The sequence below is a fragment of the Melanotaenia boesemani genome, chromosome 19 (assembly GCF_017639745.1).
Source record: "Melanotaenia boesemani isolate fMelBoe1 chromosome 19, fMelBoe1.pri, whole genome shotgun sequence".
Classification (NCBI taxonomy): domain Eukaryota; kingdom Metazoa; phylum Chordata; class Actinopteri; order Atheriniformes; family Melanotaeniidae; genus Melanotaenia; species Melanotaenia boesemani.
In genome coordinates, this window is record NC_055700.1 from 30,168,020 (window position 1) to 30,191,794 (window position 23,775).

At 43.3% G+C, this 23,775-nt stretch overlaps 1 protein-coding gene and 1 long non-coding RNA gene across 2 annotated transcripts in view; one reads left to right on the plus strand and one right to left on the minus strand.

The window, feature by feature from the left end:
• The window catches only part of megf10 (multiple EGF-like-domains 10), an 83,818-nt gene that overhangs the window by 21,196 nt on the left and 38,847 nt on the right, over positions 1-23,775 (plus strand). The window contains 2 exon segments of the mRNA XM_041970736.1: positions 1,339-1,439; positions 3,352-3,444. Coding sequence (XP_041826670.1) covers positions 1,339-1,439; positions 3,352-3,444 — 194 coding nt within the window.
• On the minus strand, positions 4,150-4,979 carry LOC121630452. The gene is made up of 3 exons (XR_006008528.1): positions 4,687-4,979; positions 4,555-4,615; positions 4,150-4,485 (listed from the first exon to the last, which is right to left on the minus strand). It is a non-coding gene; the product is annotated as an uncharacterized LOC121630452 (long non-coding RNA).

The following is a 23,775-nucleotide window of genomic DNA, read 5'->3' on the forward strand; positions in this document are numbered from 1 at the left end:
TCCCAAAGATTCTCAAAGATTATCTGGAACTATCTGCTGTTTCAGACTGGTTTCTGGACTGGTTCCTGATATCTGGAACTATCTGCTTCTCCAGACTGGCTTCTGGTATCTGGAACTATCTGCCGTTTCAGATCAGCTTCTGGAGTGGTTCCTGGTATCTGGAACTATCTGCTTCTCCAGACTGGCTCCTGGTATCTGGTACTATCTGCTGTTTCAGGCTGGCTTCTGGACTGGTTCCTGATATCTGGAACCATCTGCTGTTTTAGTCTGGCTTCTGGAAAGGTTCCTGATATCTGGAACTATCTGCTTCTCCAGACTGGCTCCTGGTATCTGGAACTATCTGCCGTTTCAGATCAGCTTCTGGAGTGGTTCCTGGTATCTGGAACTATCTGTCTGTATTTCACTAATGCAGGTGCACCTGTGGAGCATTTTAAACGTTTGCAGCTAGCACAGTCCCGTTTGGAGGATCTTCAAGCTGAACTAAAAGTTGCTGTTAATCAGCTCCAAGAAGACGTTCCGCCAAGACTGAATTCTTTAACAGAGTCCTCTGAGCTGATACTGCAGACCACACTCTGTTTGCTACGGTGTCAGACTATCTGTTGTTCCCAGATTATTCAGATACATCCTGCTTCCCTTTCACCACATTCTCTTGAACCTTAAATATTTAAAAAATACTAAATTCTAACTACCATTTTTAAATTAAGATTATGAACCAGCTACAGACATTGTCTTTGATTTAACTAATAACTAATTTAAAAAACATTCAACTGGATTAAATTTGTAAATCAGCTGTGTGGTGTGGTTTACTACAGCCTGATGAAAGCTTACACAATAACAACAGTAATAATCACCATAATCACAATAATGTTCATGTAAAGTAATTTGGTATCAGAAAATATCCGTATCGTCCAACATCCAGATTCAGGTACTGGAATCGAATCAGAACCCCCAAAAAGTGGATTGGTGCATCTCGTTTCTCAGCCTCAAGACGCTGCAGGGCAATGGTAGGACCAGAAATGTACATGCTGAACATCACGAGTCAGAAGCTTTTAAGGTTAGAAAGTTATGTAGTGTTGCTTTAAATCCAAAGGTTCACATACTTTCTTCCAGACTGCACTGTGAATGCTTACATGTTGCGTTCAATACAAACCTAAAATTGTTTGTGTCCTATTACTTTAGAAACATTTTTTTTGTCTGTATTTGTGACTTAGGTGAAGATCAGATCACATTATATGCTGAAATGCAGGGAATTGCATTATTATCTTCCAACCTCATCTGGTAACACTGGTCTCAGCTTGTCTGGTCCTGTGTGTGACGTCCCTCTCTGTCTGTTTGCAGGGTCAGTTATCGGCTGGCTTATCGGCGAGGAGAGAAAACCATGTACCGGAGGAAGTCCCAGTGCTGCCCAGGCTTCCAGGAGAACGGAGACACATGTGCTCGTGAGTCTTGAATTGTGATTGATTATGTGATGAAGTAGGAGAACCTGGGGTCTCTGAGCAACCTCCACGTCCTCCGTCAGCAGGCAGCGACAGGTGTGAAGCCACAGCAGCCAGTGGTTGAAACGACAACTGCTGGTCACAGTAAAAGAAGCTTTATGTGAACACAGCCGGCCCTTATCATGCTGGAAGTTGTGAAAAACTCTTCATGTCCTCTGCTTTGGTGGCGATGGAGACCACAGCTAATGTGCCGCAGGAGTTCAGAGGGGATTTTACTGTGGTGTGAAAAGGCTCCGTTGTATCAGCATCACATGCTGCTCTGAAAATCTCTGAGCTCCTACACACAGCTCTGCAGGAAGCATGATTTAACACACACTCCGGGCTATGTGTTGTTTCCAGATGGGAGTCAGATTGGGAGGGAAATCAGATTGCATTAATGTCAAATTTAGAAGTTTTTGTGCCTGACAAAGCAGGAAACTGACTTTTTCTTTGCTTTGTTTTCAGCTTGTTTAAACTGTCTGTTGTATCATCCTAAGTTCAGCATGTAGCTTCTGTAAAATAATGTTTCAGCTCAACATGTTAGACAAATTGAAATGACTGGAAATAAATTCCACCTGAAGCTTTTTTTTAGTGAGAAAGATTTTAGTTGACTGAACTAAATGTAAATATTCTGGTTCAGATTCATGTATTTGGGTTTGTGGTAATTAGCATGGTTAAGTCCTACCTACCTAGTACAGGGTTTACTATAAAATTTATCATAGTACTACAGGGTTTACTATAACATTTATCATAGTACTACAGGGTTTACTATAACATTTATCATAGTACTACAGGGTTTACTATAACATTTTTCATAGTACTACAGGGTTCCCAATAATATTTATTGTGGTACAGCAGGGTTTACTATCATAACATATATCATACCTAGTAGGACTGAACCATGCTAATTAACTAAAATCTTTCCGACTAAATTAAAGGTTTTGTTTTAGGTGAAAAACTTTCTATAATTTTGTTATGTTGACCTAACGAGTTTTTTTTTTTAGGGTTTCTTCCTCTCTTCTTCCTCAGACGGGCTCATAGAGCATCATAGTGGATCCATCTGGTGGTTCAGTGGGTTTTTATCAACCATAAAGGAATGATCTGTTGAGGAGAACATCATGTTCTCACAGCTGCTACTGGAAAACATCACCTGACCATTGAGGGTGTATGTTTGTGGTTTCTAGCCGGTCAGTAAATAAAATCTGTTTTTCTGAGCTTCTGCTCTGAATTCTGGGTTTTGGACCGATCCATAACAGCTCATAGGTGAATCTTCAGTTTCCAGAAATAACTCGTATAGTTTTTGTGACTAAATCTTATCTAGACAGTATTTGTTTGATTCTGTTAGTTCTGAAAGAAGTCAATTCCCAACTGATCCAGGGAGATGGCCATACTTCCTGGTACTGGTTCTGATGGAGGTTTTCCTTCCTGGTTCTGAGGGAGGATTTTTTCCTGGTTCTGGTTGTGAGGGAGGATTTTTTCCTGGTTCTGGTTGTGAGGGAGAATTTTTTCCTGGTTCTGGTTCTGATGGAGGTTTTTCTCTCCACTGTCTCCTTGTGCAGCTGAACAAGATATGTTATGCAATCTGTTGGTTTCCTTACCTTCATTGTTTTTTATTAACTGAAATCATGGATCATATAACTGGATTATGGTTAGACTACATTACACTGAATTGGGTTGTATCTAAAAATACCTTAAATTAACTTAGTTGTAAATTGATGGCATGCAAATAAAGTTTAATTGAACTGGATCCACTTAGAAGGAAATGACCATATGATGACATGCTGAAATTTTGCTCTCCTGGTCAAATCTGAAAAAACAATCATCACCACCATCATCAGGTTTTCCTGCCGTCTAACTCCCATCTGTTTATTTCCAGCCCACTGTGAGGAGAGCTGTGTTCACGGCCGCTGTATGGCCCCCAACACCTGTCAGTGTGAACCAGGATGGGGGGGCTCCAACTGCTCCAGCGGTAAGTCATCCAGCTGCTGCTGTCCGTGAGCAGTCATGTCTTCATGTGTGTGACTGGTCTTCAGAACTCACAGGAGGGAAATCCAGGCTGGTTTCATGTTACTGGCTGTTAGAGCAGCCAGTCACCAGCTGCGTTTCCATTACCCCCCTAGAAAACCTAAATATCACAATAAAAACTGGTGATGGAAACACCTACATTTAAAAAAAAAAACTCAAAAATGGCTAAAAAACTTTTACGCTCTCATGAGGTGGTTTTTCAGATGTGTCGATATAGAAGTATATCACAAAAGTATAATGGAAAAGCTTTTTATGCATTCGCACATCACCGGACGTGACGTAGGGGGTCACATGACCAGTTCATTTCAAGTAAAGATGATGCAGTATGTACGGATTGGGGAGACGGAAATCTTTTTACAGAAAAAGAGAAAAATTGCTGCCATCCTTTATAGCAAACAGTGACATGCAGAGCTGTTCAAAGAATTAGAAATCTGCTTCCCTCTCAAGCAGCGTTCCACGGGATGAGATTTTAAAAGTGTGGCAATGCAAGTGTCATCAGGTCGGCTTCTTCTGTGGTGGTGACCAATGGGTGGGCACCAAAGATCCAAGGTTTGACAACGCCACCCAGAGGCAACACCGCCTCAGGGAACACTTATTCTTTGTATCAATAGGCATGCTGGTTTATTAATCCACCACGGGGCAGAGGCAGTTCAGTTTATAGACAAAGTTTATTGGGCACAGAATACAATAAAACCATACAAATAAAATGTTAAAACCCACAATAAAACGATTCAGAATGCCACAATAAAACAATATAAAACAAGACTCTGTGCAGTGAATGAGGGAATCCGAGAGGTCCAGATGCACGAGCACTGAGCTGCTTGTGCAAAGTCTTTTAAAACCAAACACTCTTAGTACGGTAACACCAGGGTTGTTGTAAAGCCACACAGGGTCATCCTGGAGCTAGAACAGGGTCACTATAGAGCCAGAACAGCAGGCCGCCAGGCTTCATAATGCCAGCAGAGGATCTGTCATATCCAGCACCCTAAAACCCAAAACATGAATTTAACATATACAGGATACTAGTCCATATTTGTGTAGCCTGCCGACTCACCACCAATGCATCGTCAGTAAATCCCGGAAGGGACGGAGGGCCACCCAACAGCTCTCTCCCTCTGCAGCATATAGGAAGCCATGAGCAGGGAACTACATTACACACAAAAAGACATCTAATCAATAGACTTACCATGCACTGGCAATACCGCACCCGAGCGCCCTGCACACCAGCATCTCCTGCTCACAGGCGATTACCGAGCTACTGCATGGCCAAGTCCGCCACGCCACCAGAGCACAGTCATGCCGCCGGGTAGGCAGAGGGAGAAGCGTGCAAGCATAATGCGCTACACCTGGGCTTAAATACTCTGCCCCACTAACTCGCCTGTGTGCCGTGAACTCAATAGCCCAGCGCCTCACAGTGGCCTGGAGGAGAACTCCATCCTGCCACATGAGAATTACGGCTAATGCACTAAATGCCGTTCACTGGAAACATCTGCAAATCGCTACTGCACTTTGTTGAAGTTTTAGAAATATCACTTTTATTTCACAAAAAACTGTAATGGAAATGCAGCTACACACACAGCAGTCACACACACACACACCAGTAAAACACACACCAGTCACACACATAGCAGTCACAAACAGAAACACACACCAGACACACACACCTGTCACACACTATGGCATCTCGTATCGCTGCTATGCAGACGACACACAGGTATACATCCATCTGAAGCGAAACAATCAGACTCCCTTAAACACCTTGTTAAACTCTTTAGAAGATGTTAGGTGTGTCCCAATTCAGGGTCTGCACACTTCGGAGTGTGCAAACTACGTAGGCTACAGAGTGTCCTCTGTAGTCTGCACACTTTGAAGTCTGCTTAATGTTTGTGAAATGGGACAGCCTACCTAGCCAACAAGAATTTCCCACAGCAACAACACAGGACGTTGAATCACTTAAACCTCATTATCATTAACCCCTAAAAATCCATTACAAAATACAAAATAATAAATAAGTACAAAATTTTAATGTCACCATTTAACAAACATGTTTTTAATGTACTTGGTTTTGCAACATTTCTACTAAAGTGCAGTTAAAAAAAAACATCCTTTTTTTTCCTGTTCAAACAGCGTGATGTAACATCCAGAGAGGATGATGATTTCTCTCTGTAGCGCTTTGTTGTCTGCAGCAGAGCAGCCAATAGGCAGACAGACAGAACAATCTAGACAAGGTCCGAAGCAGCTTCTTCCCCAGGTGACTTCTCATGAGGACTCTCAGGAAGGACAGCCATGTTGGTCTGGTCTGGTCTAGTTTGGTCTAGTCTAGATTACAGTGCTGGATTCATTCTTGCTGCTACTCTCTAACATCAGATATAATGAGTAACCATCCTGGAGACACATCCCAAATCCCAGATTTGACCCAAACCCAGATTCGGATTCCAAATCCCAAACTCAAAATTCCAGATCTAGAACCTGATCCAGTCTCGGACCCAGATTCAGATCTAGGTCTAAGAGTAGGTCCAGGTCCTGGTCCAGATCCAGATCCAGATCCAGATTCAGAATCCGAAGATCAAAACAAAACGATGTGTAAACAGGAAAACCTGGAGCACAACTACTGAGCGAGTAGTCATGAATGATTAGGAGATGTGACAGGAAACAGGAAGTGGATAAAAACTACATAATAAAACAAGAAATAAAAGATCATTTTATACATTTTCATACAAAATAGAGCGGAATAAGAAATTTACAAAGAAAGAACCAAGACAGATCAACAGATCAGGAATGTGTTCTGTTTCCTGGTTTAACAGGAAAACCCAAAATACTCAGAAAAAACTGTAACCTGTCATTCTTATTCAGAGCTACACCTCCATCACCATGTTACACTTCATCAGTGAGTCTGTTCACAAAAGTCTGATCATCATCAGATCCCTGCAGTTGTCAGATTACTCCAGGGATCTTGACGACAACATAATCTGATTATGCTTTATGACAAATCAGATTAATACACCTAAATTTCTTCATGGGCAAAAAAACTGCATCACTTCCGTCTTTTTAACATTTCGATGTTGTGACGTAATCACGTTAGAAAACAGGATAGCGTGCAGCAGTGGGAAGTTGGAAAATAACCAAAATGAAGCATTCAGTTTATTTTTCAGCCATATTTGCTCCCACATTAGCGGCTAACGCTAGGACCGTGGGGCCAGTTACGTCACTACGGATATACTCCAAAAGAAATCTGATGATGTATTGGAAAATGTAGACCAGTTTTTTAATATCACGTGTCAGGTGTGCATTAGATCTGGTTATTACAGTAACCTGATTACTCCCAGTTATTGGATTCTGACGTTCTCCTCAATCTTATCGGTTTCTTTTTAAAATCACCAACCTTCTTCAGTTTTTATCAAAAGATACTTAGAGACCATCCTCCTCTGTCCAGATATTTTCCATCTCTCACTGTTTTAATTAATGTCAGTTTTTACCAATTTCCATTCGACTCTGTTGGAAACACTCAAATGAAACAAATATCCCACAAATGTGTGCTTGGATCAGGTTTTAGATACATTAGTTTGTAACTTTCTTGGATAATCTTTGAATCAAACAGAACTTTAACACCTTTGCAAGCTCATGCTGTCATCCAGTCAGAGACAGAGCTGCTTTTTATTTGCAGAGGTGCAACGGAGGCACAAAGGTCAGGCCAAGATCCAGAATTCCAGGAGACTGAAAAAAACTGGGAAAAGGCCTGATTGTTGAAGAACTTTGTGGAAGGGTTTCACCAGGGCAGCATGTGATGATCAGTCACTATACTCTGAGCAGCTGAAGTGGGTTTAGATCGGCAGTTTACTCCTACTGCATCACTGCTGGACTCTGATTCACCTAAAACATCCACAAAAATATCTCCTGGGTCTTTTTAGCCAGTCCATCAGGGTACAGTCCACAGGTCTCAGACCCAAAGCCCAGTACATTCAGAGTCAGCAGCAGACGTCATCTCTGAGTCTGTGGAGGTTATATTTGTTTCTGTTGTCATGCAGGCTTTCATGTTGATGCATGAAGAGCCTGCAGGGCGTGCCCCACTGTCTTCAGCTTCAGCTAGTAATAGAAGAGCTTATTGTTGTGTGCGGGCCCCCGGGCTCCACTGGGCCCAGCCTGTCTGTGGAGGATAATAGAAGGAAACAAGTAAAGTATGAATATGTTTACTGGATACAGGATTAATATCATAGAGAGAAAAAAGTTTAAACTTTAAAATCCAAGACTTTTTTTTTTTTTAGCTATTTTAGATCCAACGTTTTTTTCATGAGTCTGTAGCAGCTTAAGCTTTTAATCCCAGAATAAACCAATCCCAGTATAAACCAGTCTGTAGCAGTTTTTAATCCCAGTATAAACCAGTCTGTAGCAGCTTTTAATCCCAGTATAAACCAGTCTGTAGCAGCTTTTAATCCCAGTAACAACCAGTGTGTAGCAGCTTTTAATCCCAGTATAAACCGGTCTGTAGCAGCTTTTAATCCCAGTATAAACCAGTCTGTAGCAGCTTTTAATCCCAGAATAAACCAATCCCAGTATAAACCAGTCTGTAGCAGTTTTTAATCCCAGTATAAACCAGTCTGTAGCAGCTTTTAATCCCAGTATAAACCAGTCTGTAGCAGCTTTTAATCCCAGTAACAACCAGTCTGTAGCAGCTTTTAATCCCAGTATAAACCGGTCTGTAGCAGCTTTTAATCCCAGTATAAACCAGTCTGCAGCAGCTTTTAATCCCAGAATAAACCAATCCCAGTATAAACCAGTCTGTAGCAGCTTTTAATCCCAGTATAAACCGGTCTGTAGCAGCTTTTAATCCCAGTATAAACCAGTGTGTAGCAGCTTTTAATCCCAGTATAAACCAGTCTGTAGCAGCTTGTAATCCCAGTATAAACCAGTCTGTAGCAGCTGAAGCTTTTAATCCCAGTATAAACCAGTCTGTAGAAGCTTTTAATCCCAGTATAAACCAGTCTGTAGCAGCTTTTAATCCCAGTATAAACCAGTCTGTAGCAGCTTTTAATCCAAGTATAAACCAGTCTGTAGCAGTTTTTAATCCCAGTATAAACCAGTCTGTAGCAGCTTTTAATCCCAGTATAAACCAGTCTGTAGCAGCTTTTAATCCCAATATAAACCAGTCTGTAACAGCTTTTAATCCCAGTATAAACCAGTCTGTAGCAGCTTTTAATCCCAGTATAAACCAGTCTGTAGCAGCTTGTAATCCCAGTATAAACCAGTCTGTAGAAGCTGAAGCTTTTAATCCCAGTATAAACCAGTCTGTAGCAGCTTGTAATCCCAGTATGAACCAGTCTGTAGCAGCTTTTAATCCCAGTATAAACCAGTCTGTAGCAGCTTTTAATCCCAGTATAAACCAGTCTGTAACAGCTTTTAATCCCAGTATAAACCAGTCTGTAGCAGCTTTTAATCCCAGTGTAAACCAGTCTGTAACAATTTTTAATCCCAGTATAAACCAGTCGGTAACAGCTTTTAATCCCAGTATAAACCAGTGTGTAACAGCTTTTAATCCCAGTATAAACCAGTCTGTAGCAGCTTTTAATCCCAGTATAAACCAGTCTGTCGCAGCTTTTAATCCCAGTATAAACCAGTATGTAGCATCTTTTAATCCCAGTATAAACCAGTCTGTAGCAGCTTTTAATCCCACTATAAACCAGTCTGTAACAGCTTTTAATCCCACTATAAACCAGTCTGTAACAGCTTTTAATCCCAGTATAAACCAGTCTGTAGCAGCTTTTAATCCCAGTATAAACCAGTCTGTCGCAGCTTTTAATCCCAGTATAAACCAGTATGTAGCATCTTTTAATCCCAGTATAAACCAGTCTGTAGCATCTTTTAATCCCAGTATAAACCAGTCTGTAGCAGCTTTTAATCCCAGTATAAACCAGTCTGTAACAGCTTTTAATCCCAGTAATAACCAGTCTGTAGCAGCTTTTAATCCCAGTATAAACCAGTCTGTCGCAGCTTTTAATCCCAGTATAAACCAGTATGTAGTATCTTTTAATCCCAGTATAAACCAGTCTGTAGCAGCTTTTAATCCCAGTATAAACCAGTCTGTAGCAGCTTTTAATCCCAGTATAAACCAGTCTGTAGCAGCTTTTAATCCCAGTATAAACCAGTCTGTCGCAGCTTTTAATCCCAGTATAAACCAGTATGTAGCATCTTTTAATCCCAGTATAAACCAGTCTGTAGCATCTTTTAATCCCAGTATAAACCAGTGTGTAGCAGCTTTTAATCCCAGTATAAACCAGTGTGTAGCAGCTTTTAATCCCAGTATAAACCAGTCTGTAGCAGCTTTTAATCCCAGTATAAACCAGTCTGTCGTAGCTTTTAATCCCAGTATAAACCAGTATGTAGCATCTTTTAATCCCAGTATAAACCAGTCTGTAGCAGCTTTTAATCCCAGTATAAACCAGTATGTAGCATCTTTTAATCCCAGTATAAACCAGTCTGTAGCAGCTTTTAATCCCAGTATAAACCAGTGTGTAGCAGCTTTTAATCCCAGTATAAACCAGTATGTAGCAGCTGTCAGACTGGGAGGTAAAATGATGTAAAATGAATGTATGAATAGATTTAGCAGCATAAAGGTCGACCAGAAGAAGAAAGCAGAATTTCTTACTAACAGAACTTTGTAGAAATAACACACAGATCAACAGTGACCAAACCTTTTCTCATCTCATCGTTCTCTCAAGTCTTGGCTTTCAGGAGAAAAAATATTGTTATTGAAACAAACACACAACAGAAACTATTTCCATGTTTCCACTTTTTCCTCATTTCCAGTTATTCCTGCTACTATTTACCTGCTATCCTCACTAAACCAACTCCAGCTCAGCTGCTTTGTGGCGCCACCGTGCATCAGAAACGTCTTCTTGGCTTTATTCCAGCCATAGAGGAGCATTATTTTTCTTCTTTTCACACACACATAGAACTTTCTGCTCACTGGTTGATCTTTGGCTGCTCCTGATTGGACGTTACCGTCAATCTAAGCTCTCTGATTGGTGGAAAGTCTGACAGGAAGTGGCTTCATCATCATGTCCAGGTCTAAATAGAGGTCTCTTAGCAACATAGTAGTGATGGTGATGTTTTTATGATGAAATGTGATAAATAATGCTGTTATCATGGATCATTGTGGATTTGTGGATAGAGTCTCTGAATAAAACTACATTTAGTGCAATTACTCTATACACTGAAACTATGTTTGTCATCACTGAGTCACAGTTATGCTGGTTACACTGTGTTGAAAACTGATTTGGTTTTTCCTGCCCAGAAAATATCCCAAACAGTAAGAAGTCTTCAGAAAGCTGAAAGAACATCCCCGAGGTGTATTTCAAGATTCAAGATCTTTATCATTGTTCAAGTAACAAAATTAAAAAAAACAGGCATACATAAGTAAAAAAGAAATATAAAATATTTTAAAAGATATAAGCACACCTCTATATTTACAGAAAGTGAGGAAGAATTTTGTGAGCATCTTGGATAAATCAGGAGGAAAGCACATGGAAAAGTTGAGCAAACCTTCCCTGATGCAAAACTGCAGTCCTGTGAAGTTTGATGAAACCATTAAAAACAGCAACAAGTCAGTAAATGGCTTTTTGGTGGATTATTTATGCTTCTTTTTTTTTTTTTTTTTTTTAATTGCAAACAGCACATAATATATTCCCTCACTAGTGGGGGAGGGAAGGGGGATGGGGTCTTTAAGCGCCCCTGTCTCCATGGATGGCCCGGGGGCGGGGCGGGCCGGGTGGCCTGTCGCATTGGCCCGGGGCGTGAGCGGGCTGTCCCGGGGGATTCTGGCTGCTGGCCCTGGGGGGAAGGTGCTGTTTTGGGGGTGGGGAGTGGGGGGGCTGGGGCGGGGTGGGGGCCTGGCTCATGTCTCCTTGCCTCCTGGCTGAGGCTGTCCCCCCGGGACATAAGGTGGCGGGAGGATGATGGTGAAAGGATGGTGTTTGTGTGGGAGGAAGGTGTATGTGAGGGAGGATGGTGTATGGGTAGGAGAATGGTGTGAGGATGGGTAGTGGAAGGATAGTGTGTGTGTGTGTGGGAGGATGGGGTATGTGTGGGAGGATGAATGGTGGAAGGATGATGTATGTGTGGGAGGATGGGGTATGTGTGGGAGGATGGATGGTGGAAGGATGGTGTGTGTGTGGGAGGATGGATGGTGTATGAGAGGGAGGATGGTGTATGTGTAGGAGAATGGTGTATGTGTGGGAGGATGGGTAGTGGAAGGATAGTGTGTGTGTGTGTGGGAGAATGGGGTATGTGAAGGTGGATGTATGGTGTAGAAGAGGGAGGATGGTGTATATGTGGGAGAATGGTGTATGTGTGGGAGGATGGGTAGTGGAAGGATAGTGTGTGTGTGTGTGTGGGAGGATGGGGTATGTGAAGGTGGATGTATGGTGTATGAGAGGGAGGATGGTGTATGTGTGGGAGGACGAATGGTGGAAGGATGATGTATGTGTGGGAGGATGGGGTATGTGAAGGTGGATGTATGGTGTATGAGAGGGAGGATGGTGTATGTGTGGGAGGATGGATGGTGGAAGGATGATGTATGTGTGGGAGGATGGGGTATGTGTGGGAGAATGTATGGTGGAAGGATGGTGTGTGTGTGGGAGGATGGATGGTGGAAGGATGGTGTGTGTGTGTGGGAGGAAAGAGTATGTGAGGGATGGATGGTGTATGCGTGGGAGGATGAATGGAGGAGTGGAAGGAGAGTGTGTGTGTGTGTGTTTGTTTGTGTGTGTGTTGGTCTGGGGGGGGGGCAGGATTAGTTCTCGGGGTGTGCGGCTGGGCACTGGGGTGTGGGGCTGGCCTCTGGCGGTGGCCGTCTGGGCGGGCCGGGTCCCCCCGGGTGGCGTGCTGGCCCTCGGCCTGTGGGGGTGGGGGGTGTCCCTGCTCTCCTGGGCCCGGGCCCTCTGCCCCGTCTGTCCCGGGCGGCCTGTGCTCGGGGGGGGTCGGGGACTGCTGGCCTCGGCCTGCCGGGGCCGGTGCCCTGTGTCCGCGGGGGGGCTCCTGCTGGGGTCTCCTGCTGCTGTCTTCCTGGGAGGGCGAGTGGTCGTCTCTGTGGACCGGTCGGGGTCTGTTACCTACGGGGGGGGCTGGTGGCCTGGGTCTCGGGACCGCTGGCCTGACTCTGGCCTCTGTTCAGGTGAGGTGGCATCTGCATGATCACTCTGCATGGTCACTCCTTCCTGAACGTCTCCACTCCGTATATATGTTGACACAGTCTCTGCGTCGCCGTGTGGCCGAGTCCTCCAGCACATCCACACAGGTTTCTCTGCGCGTGTTCTTGAATACAGCAGTTTCACTTATATCTATTATCATATTTTTTTTTTTTTTTTTTTTTTTCAATATACCTTTTCTCTCTATTCTTATAATTATTCTTAAAATTTTATTATTATTTGTTATTATTATTATTATTATTACTCTTATTATTATTATTATTACTATTATTATTATTATTGTGATTATTATTATTGTTACTATTATCAACTAGTTGTGTAATGACCTACTGGCTAGGATGATCTTAGCTATATATGTTGTAAGTAGTATGGATTACATGGTCTTTTGTATGATGTCTGAAGTCCCCAACTGCACTCCCCACACCCTTTCTGTCCCTCTCCCTCCCCTCCCTCTTCTCTCTCCCTTCTTTTCTCTCTCTCTCTCTCGGTCCCCTCCGGTCGAGTCCAGCATTAAGAGTTTGATTTAATAAAGTTTTTCATATCATCAAGAGGGACTTTATACATGTAGTATAAATCCCTGCTTGATAGAGTAAAATTGCCCGGCACCAGACCGCAGCCAGACATTCATTCTGTTTGCAACGATGCTGGACAAGACAGGTGGAAAAAAAAAAAAAAAAAAAGAGTTAAAATTGGGGGGCAGTAACTGCATTGAGGAGGGGGTGGGGCCACCTGAGCAGTCCCACCCACCTGACCTCGCATGTTCCGCCCCCCAAAACGTGTTTGTATGTTGCAAATGTTATTTGTGCTCAGTGACTAAGTGGAATTAAAAGCTGGGAGGCATGCTGCCGCTTGGCGAAGCAATGGGGCCACTATGATGACCCCCCTGCCCCGCCCAGCGCAACAAGCACACCTCCCACAGCCCTACCTGTGTATGTAGTGAAGAGTGGGGGAGGGGAGGGGTCAGGAGATGTAGGTCCAGAGGGGAGTAAACCTCCCCCCTGGAAGACGACCCGCCAGCGGCTTAGGGCGCCCCCGTCCTCCGCCGGCCCCGAAGGGCGTCACAGGCCCGGAGCAGCCACCCAACCCAGGCACGCCACGAACCCCCCCAGGGGCCAGCCACCAGCCCAAGGGGCCACTTTCCTCTTTCTGAGTGGGAGGGGGGCGAGGCGAAGGAAGGGAACCCCAGGCCCACGCCCCCGACACCCGGCCAGGGCGCCCCCCCAGAGGACACGTCCTAACCCCTGCAAACACACACACCCTTTTTTTTTTTTTTTTTTTTCCCCTCCAGCCACTCACACACCCTCTCACACACCTTTATACACAAACACCTCAAAACGTGCACATACCTCCACACACACACCTCAGGCACATACCTATAAACACACACACCGGTGCCTCCATACACACACATGGAAACTTTCATACACACACGCCCACATACACACACACTCTCATACCCCTCCATACACATACACCACTACACACACACTCACATACATACCTGCATATACACACAAACACCTCCATACATACTCACGCCTCCACCCACACCTTCACTCCTCCACACACACATCGACCTCCACATTCACACACTCACATATACACACCTTCACACATACATCCCACATAGACCTCCACACATACACCCGCACACCCCTCACACACACACACATAGACACACACACCCAGACCTTCATACACACCTACACACACGTACAGCACACACATCCCTCTACACCCACCCACACACAAGCATACCTACAGACACACACACACACACCCACCTATATACACACACACCCCCACCCAGGTTCTGGGGCTGCGACCAAGCACCAGGGCACGGACCAACCAGCCCCCGGCACGGCACATCCGGACGGGCCCAGCCCCCCCCAGCAGCGGCAGATCCCCCACCCCCAGGAGCGGGGGGAGACCCGACGCCCCAGAGCCCGGGGCCCCCACCCGGGCCCACCCCGGGCCCGACCGGCCACCCGGCCAGGGGCCGACGGACACCGACCCAGGCACCCCGGCAGCCACCACCCACCGCCACGAGGCAGCCCCACCCCGGGGGCCCACCCAATGCCACCCGCCCAGATCGGAACCCCCAGCCGACCCAACAGTGGAGCAGCCGAGATCCCCACCCAGGAGACAACCGGAGACCCGAAGCCACCAGGGACCCCCCACCCACATCCACCGTCATCCCAGCGAAGCCGCAATCCTCCACCTACATTAAGTGATGTAGCCAGTCACAGGGGACCAGAGGGAATGAAAGTCATCTGACTGGTTCCTGGAGGAGGCAGACATTGTCTCAATGCTGATGTGATCTAACAGGAGATTTCTAAACTGCTGGATAGACAAATTATTCTTATCTTTCCAGTTCACAAGAATAGTTTTCTTTGCGATGCATAAGACTGCGAGGACCAAGTTTATGGAGTGTATTCCTATGTTGGTGTCACCCAGGTCGCCCAGTAGGCAAAGTGTGGGGTTTGCAGAAAAACTGGTTTTAAAACCATTTTGAGAGATCTTCACACACCTTAATCCAGAACCTTTGGACAGGTGTGCAGGACCACAGCGCATGGATGTAGCTATCAGAAGTGTTCTCAGAGCAGTGTGGGCAGATATCTGATGGTGAGAGGCCCATCCTGAACATCCTGTGTCCTGTATAATGAGTTCTATGGAGAATTTTGAATTGTATTAGTTGTATATTTGAATTCTGAGTCATTTTAAAACGTGTTTAAACATATTTGTGACCATCTTTTCTGATCAAAGTTATTAGATAAATCATCTTCCCATTTTGAAGTTGGGAGAGATATCCTGTCTTCTAGCTTTGCAAGTAATCTATATATTTTTGATAATATTTTGGAGTATTAAGATTCAAGAATTCTGCTATTCTGACAGGAAGCTGCAAGTCTAACTGTACAGGGGTATACTTCTTACATATAATTGATTTTAGTTGGTGGTACTCTAAGAATTTATTACTGATGATTCCATACTGTGAGATTATTGTGCTGAAAGATACCAAGTTTCCATTTTCTACTATCTGTCCTAACTGTTGTATTCCTTTAGTCTTCCACTGAGTGAAGTTTATCATCTTTTTCGTTCTGCAGGATGTCAGGGTTGTTCCAGATGGGTGTAAGTCTACATGGAAAGAGGGAAGATCTGGTTATCTTACAGAATTCCCACCAAGCCATTAAGGAAAAACGGATGTTAAGGCTTTTAAAGCACTTATATGGTTTAATGGTTGAGCTGATGAACGGCAGGTCAGAGATGACTAAGTCCTCACACAAAGCCTGCTCCACATCTAGCCACGGCTCATCCAGATAACTGGGTTTGAGCCACTTGGAGATGTACTGCAGCCTGTTAGCTATAAAGTAGTGATTAAAGTTTGGTAGGTCCAGTCCTCCTCTATCTTTAGTCTGCTGTAAAGTTTTAAGACTGATACGTGACGGCTTGTTTTTCCAAAGAAACTTGGATATGAAAGAGTCCAGAGATTTAAACCAACTGGTGGAGGGTTTAGAGGGTATCATTGAAAATAAGTAATTAACTTTAGGTAGGATCATCATCTTAATGGTGGCAACTCTCCCCATTAGTTGAGATGGGTAAGCGCCTCCTACCGTAAGAGATCATCTTCTATTGTTTTTAGTAGCTGAACATAGTTTAATTTTGTTAAATCTGATAATCTGGGGGAAATATTTATACCTAAATATCTAATGTTTCCTGTCTGTATTTTGATATTAGGGATGTTTTGTAGGTCACAGTTGATGGACATGGCTGTAGTCTTAGACCAGTTAATAGAATAATCAGATATTGATGAGAACTTATTAATAACTGTGATTGTCTCAGAGAGTGATGTTTGTGAGTTCTGAAGGAAGAGTAATACATCATCTGCATAAAGACTTATTTGATGTTCTATATTTTTGCCCTGGATTCCTTTAATTTCTATATTTTGTCTAATAGCAGCTGCTAACGGCTCTATGAAATGGCAAAAAGTGAGGGGGAGAGTGGGCAGCCCTGTCTGGGTGCCTCTCTGTAAGCGGAAGCTTGGAGAAGTTTGATCGTTGGTTTTCACACATGCATTGGGTTATTATATAATATTTTAATCCTCTCTATGAAAGAAGGCCCAAACCCAAATTTGTCTAGTGTTGCAAATAGAAACTTCCAGTTTACCCTGTCGAAGGCTTTTTCTGCATCTAGAGAAATGATTGTGGATTCTAGATTATGTAAAGTAGAGTAATCTATGAGGTTAATTAGTCTACGCGTGTTAGTAGATGAATGTCGACCTTTTATAAAACCTGTCTGGTCCGGATGTATTATAAGAGGGGTTATTTTTTCTATCCTTCTGGCAAGAGCTTTACTAATTATTTTCAGGTCTACATTTATTAAAGATATGGGACGGTAACTGGATGGAAGTGTGGGGTCTTTGCCTGGTTTTAGCAATAGTGTTATAGTAGCTAAGTTCATATTTTGCGGTATTTTTTGTTTTTCCTGTATTTCTAACAACATATTATAAAATGTAGGAGCTAGCGTTGTCCAGAATTCCTTGTAAAATTCTGCTGAGTAACCATTTGGACCCGGGGCTTTATTGTTGGGCATATGTTGGAGAGCTTTGTGGAGTTCATCTACAGTAATAGGTGCATCTAAATTTATTTTATTTTCATTTTTTTAGTTTTGGTAGATTAATGTTATTTAAAAATTGTTCAATATGTTCATCTGTTGGATTAATCTGTGATTCATATAATGTTTTATAGAAGCTTCTAAACGTGTCATTTATCTTGTCTGGGTCATGGCTGATGTTTCCGTCTTGATCTTTAACAGAGGAGATTGTTGTTTTCTCCTTGTTGATTTGCAAAAAACTTTCCAGATTTGTTACTGTGTTCAAAGTTCTCCAAGCGAAGTCTTTGCACTAAAAACTGTGTTTTTTTATCTATAATTTCTTTAAGCTGCAATTTAGTTTTCCTTATATTATTCATTGTGTGCTCTTCGGGGGAATGCGGTAAGCCTCCTCCAATGATTTAATCCTGAGTTCTAATTCTAAAACTCTTGCTGTTTCCTTCTTCTTCTTATGTGAGGAGAAGGAAATTATTTTCCCTCGCATTACTGCTTTTCCTGCTTCCCAAAGGAGACACGCTGAAGTTTCAGGCATGTCATTTTTTTCTATATAAATTGACCATTCTTTTTTAAAATAATCAATAAACTCAGGATCTTTCAATAAAGAGGTGTTAAATCTCCAGCTTTTACCAATCTGGTTTATTATTTTTGTTTCTCAGAGTGAATGAAACTGGTGCGTGATCGCTGATGCTGATTGGATGTATCTGAGTCTCTGAAATGTCGCCCATTAGTGAGTTACTATTTAAAATATAATCTATTCTAGAGAAGGAGTGGTGAACTGAAGAGAAGAAGGTGTATTCTCTTAGTTTAGGATGGTGAGAGTGCCAAGCATCGCAAAGACCAAAATCCTTCATGTACTGTTTGATAGTTTCTGACGACTGCCAGACTCGATGACTACCTGATGTGCTGCAGCGATCTTGTTCAGTCAAGACTACATTAAAATCACCAGCTAGCACTATTCTGTTATCTGAATAATTCTGGAGTGTAGCAAACAGGGAGTGGAAAAAGGAGGGATCATCTGCATTGGGGCCGTACACATTGGTAATACATAATTTGATATTGCAAATAGATAATAAAGTTATCAGAAATCTGCCTTCCGGATCCACTACTGTGCTATCTATGTCAAAATTTAGTCTCTTATTAATAAGAGTAGCTACTCCTCTCTGCCTAGAATTGTAACAAGCTGAATAAACATGAGGAAACTGAGCTGTTTGAAGAAGATCTATGGTTGAGTTTGTTAGATGAGTCTCTTGTAGTAAGACAATGTCAGCCTGCAGCTCCTGTAATTTATTAAAGATCTTCAACCTCTTCTCCCTGGAACCGGCTCCATGTACATTCCAACAGACGATTTTTAACATGGTTATTGTGAACGGTTTAATGCTTCATGCGTGTTACTGACGCGTGTGTCTTTGTGCGCCCCTCTGCGTGTTAGCGCGTGTTTGCGTGCAGCCTGACTGCGCGTGTTTATCCGTGTGTTAAATGTCCGTATATGTACCTTAATGCGTGTTTTCTCATACATAAAACGCGAGTATTTATATGTATCATGTATGGTGCGGCTGTGCGTCCTGACGGTGTTCGACCGGCTGCGTGTGTTGCTGATATTACGAGCTGGATTACAATTAACAGTGAAGGCGTGAAATAGAAAGAGAGTGAAAAGTGAGAGTGGTTGTGTGTAAGAGAAAAACAAAACAGAAAAAAAATACATCAATCTAGGTGTAGAGGCTGTGGTGAGGACGAGCGGTGTGTTCTACTGTCAGTGATCTATAATGGCGAGTTAAGAGTGATCATTGTGAGAGATTGACTTACAGCACCTGGGATCAGAAGAGCCATGGCGTGATGTTGGGGTCCCGGTAAAGCTGGCCGTCAATAAATAATTTGTCCATTGCGATGACTGCTCGGGATCCTTCCGTGGTGAATTTTCGTCTAATCGGGAAAAGGATTCTTCTCCGGTCAAGAATTTCCTTTGGAAACTGGTCGTTTACTCCAAAGTTGGTTCCCCTTAGTTCTCGGCCCTGGCGTTTAACTCTTTCCTTTTGCTTAAAATCCCCGAACTTTGCAACAATAGGCCGCGGTCTTTGGGCTCCGGGCTTCTTTCCTCCCAGACGATGGACTCGGTGAAACTGTATATCATTTGTAACTTCTGCAGGAAGTTTAAGTTTGGTGGATATAAAGCTTCTTACAGTGGCTTCAGGGTCCTCATCCGTCTGTTCTGGGATTCCCATAAACACCAGATTGTCCTGCATACTCCTGGCCTGTAGGTCTATTACCGTTTCTTTCATTTTTCTATTTTCTACTGTGAGTCGGGTCACTCCCTCCGTGAGGGATTTCACCGACTCCCTAAGGTTGACATTCTCTGTCGCTAGCGCCTCCACCTGCTTCTGGCTAAACTCCAGCGATTCTCGGACGGCCTGGAACTCTCGGTGGAGAATCTCCAACAAGCTCAGACGGGCGTCAAAGCTGGAGAGCTTGTTATCTATTGATATTAATACATCCGTTGAGTCTTTGCTCGGAGGAGAGATGGATCCAGGTGATTCCTCATCGCGCTGTCGCTTCGCCGCTGAAGAGGTGGACGGAGTCGAAGTTTTGTTTGACTTCCCCATAACTATTAATTCGTAGCACTGATCTATGTAACTGGTCAGGCTAGCCAAATCCTCCCCGCTGTGCTCCAGAGTATCTCTTAATAAGTTCCTTTTTCCTTCTTTAGAAAAAACAATGTTTTTACAGGGTTAGTGAATTGGCGATGGTACAGAATTGAATAAATGAATTTGTTATTTAGCGCCTTGTCTCAGTCTGCCGTCTCTCACTCACCAGTGTCACTTACCTCATGACGTCACTTACCTGCGACCTGCCTTTATTATTTATGCTTCTTTATAGTAAATCTGACACTGTAGGAAAGTCTGATTGTTTCCCGTTGTGGGCTGTAACATGAAAAACTTCCCACATCTAGGGATGGTGAAACCGAGGCCTCATGAATCATCGAGCCAACTTTGAACCAAATGCTTGAAAATGGCTTAGTGTTCTGAATCATTTGACCAAACCAAAGAGCTCCATCTGCTGGCTGTGGGAGTCTGATGCATCAGAAGGACAGTGTTGACACCTCACATCTGTCATCCCTTTCTCAACTTTGAATACGTGTTCAATAAACGATACATAATCTACCATCCGAGTGAATATTTATTTTCTGTTGTTCATATAAATAACAAAGAGGGGTATTAGGTAACATTTGTTTAGGTAACAATTGTGGTGTAACTTAAGTAAACCAATCTGTAATGATAGTAGTTACTCAGTGGGAAGGCATGAGGGAAGGAGTGTTTGTGCAACGGGGATAGTGACTGTGTTAGTTATTTTATACAGTTGTAATAAAATTGTTTACTGTTTTATGTGTCTTATTTATAATAGAAATTGCAAATGTGTGTTATCGTCTACCTCAGGGGTGCCCAAGTTCGGTCCTCGAGATCTACCATCCTGCAACTTTTAGATGCAACCCTACTCCAACACGCTTGAATCAGGTACCATCTGCATGTCATTCAGGTCTGCAGAGGCCTGGTAACGAGCCAGTCATTTGATTCAGGTGTGTTGGAAAAGGGTTGCATCTAAAAGTTGCAGGATGGTAGATCTCGAGGACCGGACTTGGGCACCCCTGGTCTACCTCATGAGTTGTTCTCTTTTGTATAGCTGATCGTTGTTAAATGTGGCACAACAGTTTATAGCACACTGCACATTTATGTACATAGATTTACTCAGTTTTTTTGTTTATCTTCTATCTAGTTGTTTATTTTATAATGTTTTATGACATTCAGGTTGGACGGCAAAGTAAGATTTTCATTGTTCAGTTAAACTTGTTTCCTTACTGTGCAAATGACAAAGACACTTTGAATCTTGAAATGTATTATGGGAAAAAAAAAAAAACTTTGACAACATTGTGATGTGTCATAGATTTTTATTTAAAAACGTATTTTCTGTCAGGCTTCAGTCTGCTCCTCTTCTGGAACACTACCTCTCCAGCTTTGGAGAGGTTGCACCTGAAAGAAACACAAGAACAAAATTGTAATTAACCAAGTTTAAAAATCATTAAATTCTCTGCTGATGGTGATCAGAAACCAGCTTGGTGTGTAAGGTCCTGCAGGTTGTAGTTTTCCTCTGCAGCTGTAGACTGAGACGTTTCCTCTGATGCTTCTGGTTGAAGTTTATGATTAACTTTAAAGTCTGCTCTTTGCAAGGCTATTTAAAAAACATCTATATAAAGAAAGGGGAATTAAGCTTACCTGTGATGTTGAAGGCACCGCCTGCTCCGTCCTTCTCTCATACTCCGAGCTCCTTCAGCAGTTACCATGGCAACGGTGTCTTGCGCAGACGTTTGTTTCCCCAAATCTCTAAAAGCTAAATGTGATTCAATATAAGCTCATGCTGATGTGATGCTTTTCCTAAATTTGTTTTCAAAATGCAATGTCGCACAATCGCTACAGAATCTCGTCTCAAAAACCCGCGATCTCCTCAGCATTTGGAATCTGAGAGATTGACAAGCCCGGTCTCTTCGGAGATCCCGCTTGCTGCTCAATACGCGCTGATGACGTAAAGAGGCCTCGTTTGGTCTATCACTTGACTTTTGGCATGCTGAATCAATGCTCAGAGACAATGCTCGCACCACTTCCGTGTCACATGCTCGACACGTGATCGAGCAGACGGCTCGAGCATAACATCCCTACCCACATCTTCTCTGATAAAGCCAAACAACTGATTCTGCTGTCACCTCTTGTGGGGAGCTTCTGGTAACCCAGACTGGGAACCATTATGAGGAGGTACCAGGCTGGAGACCTGCGCGAAGAGGTGTCAGATTGGAGACCTGCATGAGGAGGAGGTACCAGGCTGGAGACCGGTGTGAGGAGGAGGTATCCGGTCCAGACCCAGAACCTGTCTCATATGGATCCGAACTAAAAAACAAAATCTGACGGGGTGCTTTTATTTTAACTGGCGCAACTTTTGCAGTCTTCACGGTAGCGATCAGGAAACACGCTGAAACACCACCAAGCGGAGCGCCCCCTGGTGGCTGTAATACAGCTGCTCATCTACTGCAGCAGGAAAACAACCTTCATCTAGAGCAGGGGTGGCCAACGTCGGTCCTCAAGAGCCACAATCTTGCAGGTTTTCCATGCATCCCCGCAATAACAGACCCGTTGAAGATAAAAAAAAAAAAAATCAGGCAAACAGTTTTGATCGTAATGTGGGTGGTGGCGCCAGTAATGTAATCACATAACAACACACAACATCTACAATCTAATCCTCCGACCCGGACAAACGTCGAAACAGAAGAACCATAGCAACCACTGGCAAAAAACAAAGAAGAAGAACCATAGCAACAACTGGCAAACAACAAAAGAACCATAGCAACAACTGGCAAACAAGAAAGAAGAACCATAGTAACAACTGGCAAACAAGAAAGATTAAGAACCATAGCAACAACTGGCAAACAAGAAAGAAGAACCATAGCAACAACTGGCAAAAAAACACACAGCATGGAAGAGGACATACAGGATGGAGGAATGATGGCGGTCTTGGGTCAGATTGGCTAAATTCCGTACCACGTCACCATCCACGCAGTCACAGTCTGATTGTTGGCTATGACCCATTTTGGAGCCAACCATCAGGACAAATCTGCTCGTAACCTCAGACCAAACGATAATTGTTTAGAAAAATCTTATAAGTCTGAGGATAATGAGGTGTTTGCCATCCTCAATCAGGAAGAGGCAAAACTGGGACTAAAACAGCCCGAAATCTTTGTGTGTGGTACCAGGTTAAGTTTCATCTCGCTATGACCAAGATTCACCAAAACCAGAGGCAGAAGAAGGCCCGATTTATGCATCTTATTTTGTTTCCCCCATCCAAAATCACAATGTTCTACCATCTGCATGGGTTTTGACCGGACAAAGAAAAAATGCCAGTTCTTTTTCTTCTTAAGTTCTAGACAGAAAACATCTCTTCATGTTAATGAAGCCGCTGTCTCCTGATTACATCAGACGCACCGCTGCAGTAGGACCAGACATGGAGGAAGGAACACACACACACACACACACACACACACACACACACACACACACACACACACACACGATGTGTGGACATTTAATGTTCAAAGCCTCAGGAGGACCCCCTTGGACCCCAGGTTGGGAACCAATGCAATAAACACCAAAACAAGAGTCAACAGCAGAATGAGCCATTTGCCATCCCACAGTTATGGCTCCATTTAAAGAGAAATGAACAGAGTTTCCATTATTATCAGGTTTATCACCGAGCAGCTTTGTTAAAATAAATAATCCAGCAAACATTCATTTTCTGCCATGTTGGTGTAGATCCTCAGTTGTCCAGCACATGGGGATCCTACGAGCTTAGCTTAAAAAGTAGTTTTCTGCGCAACTGAAGTAGGGTTTTGGATGAGAGGTGAAAAGTAAGACACAAAAAGAAGGCAAGTTGTC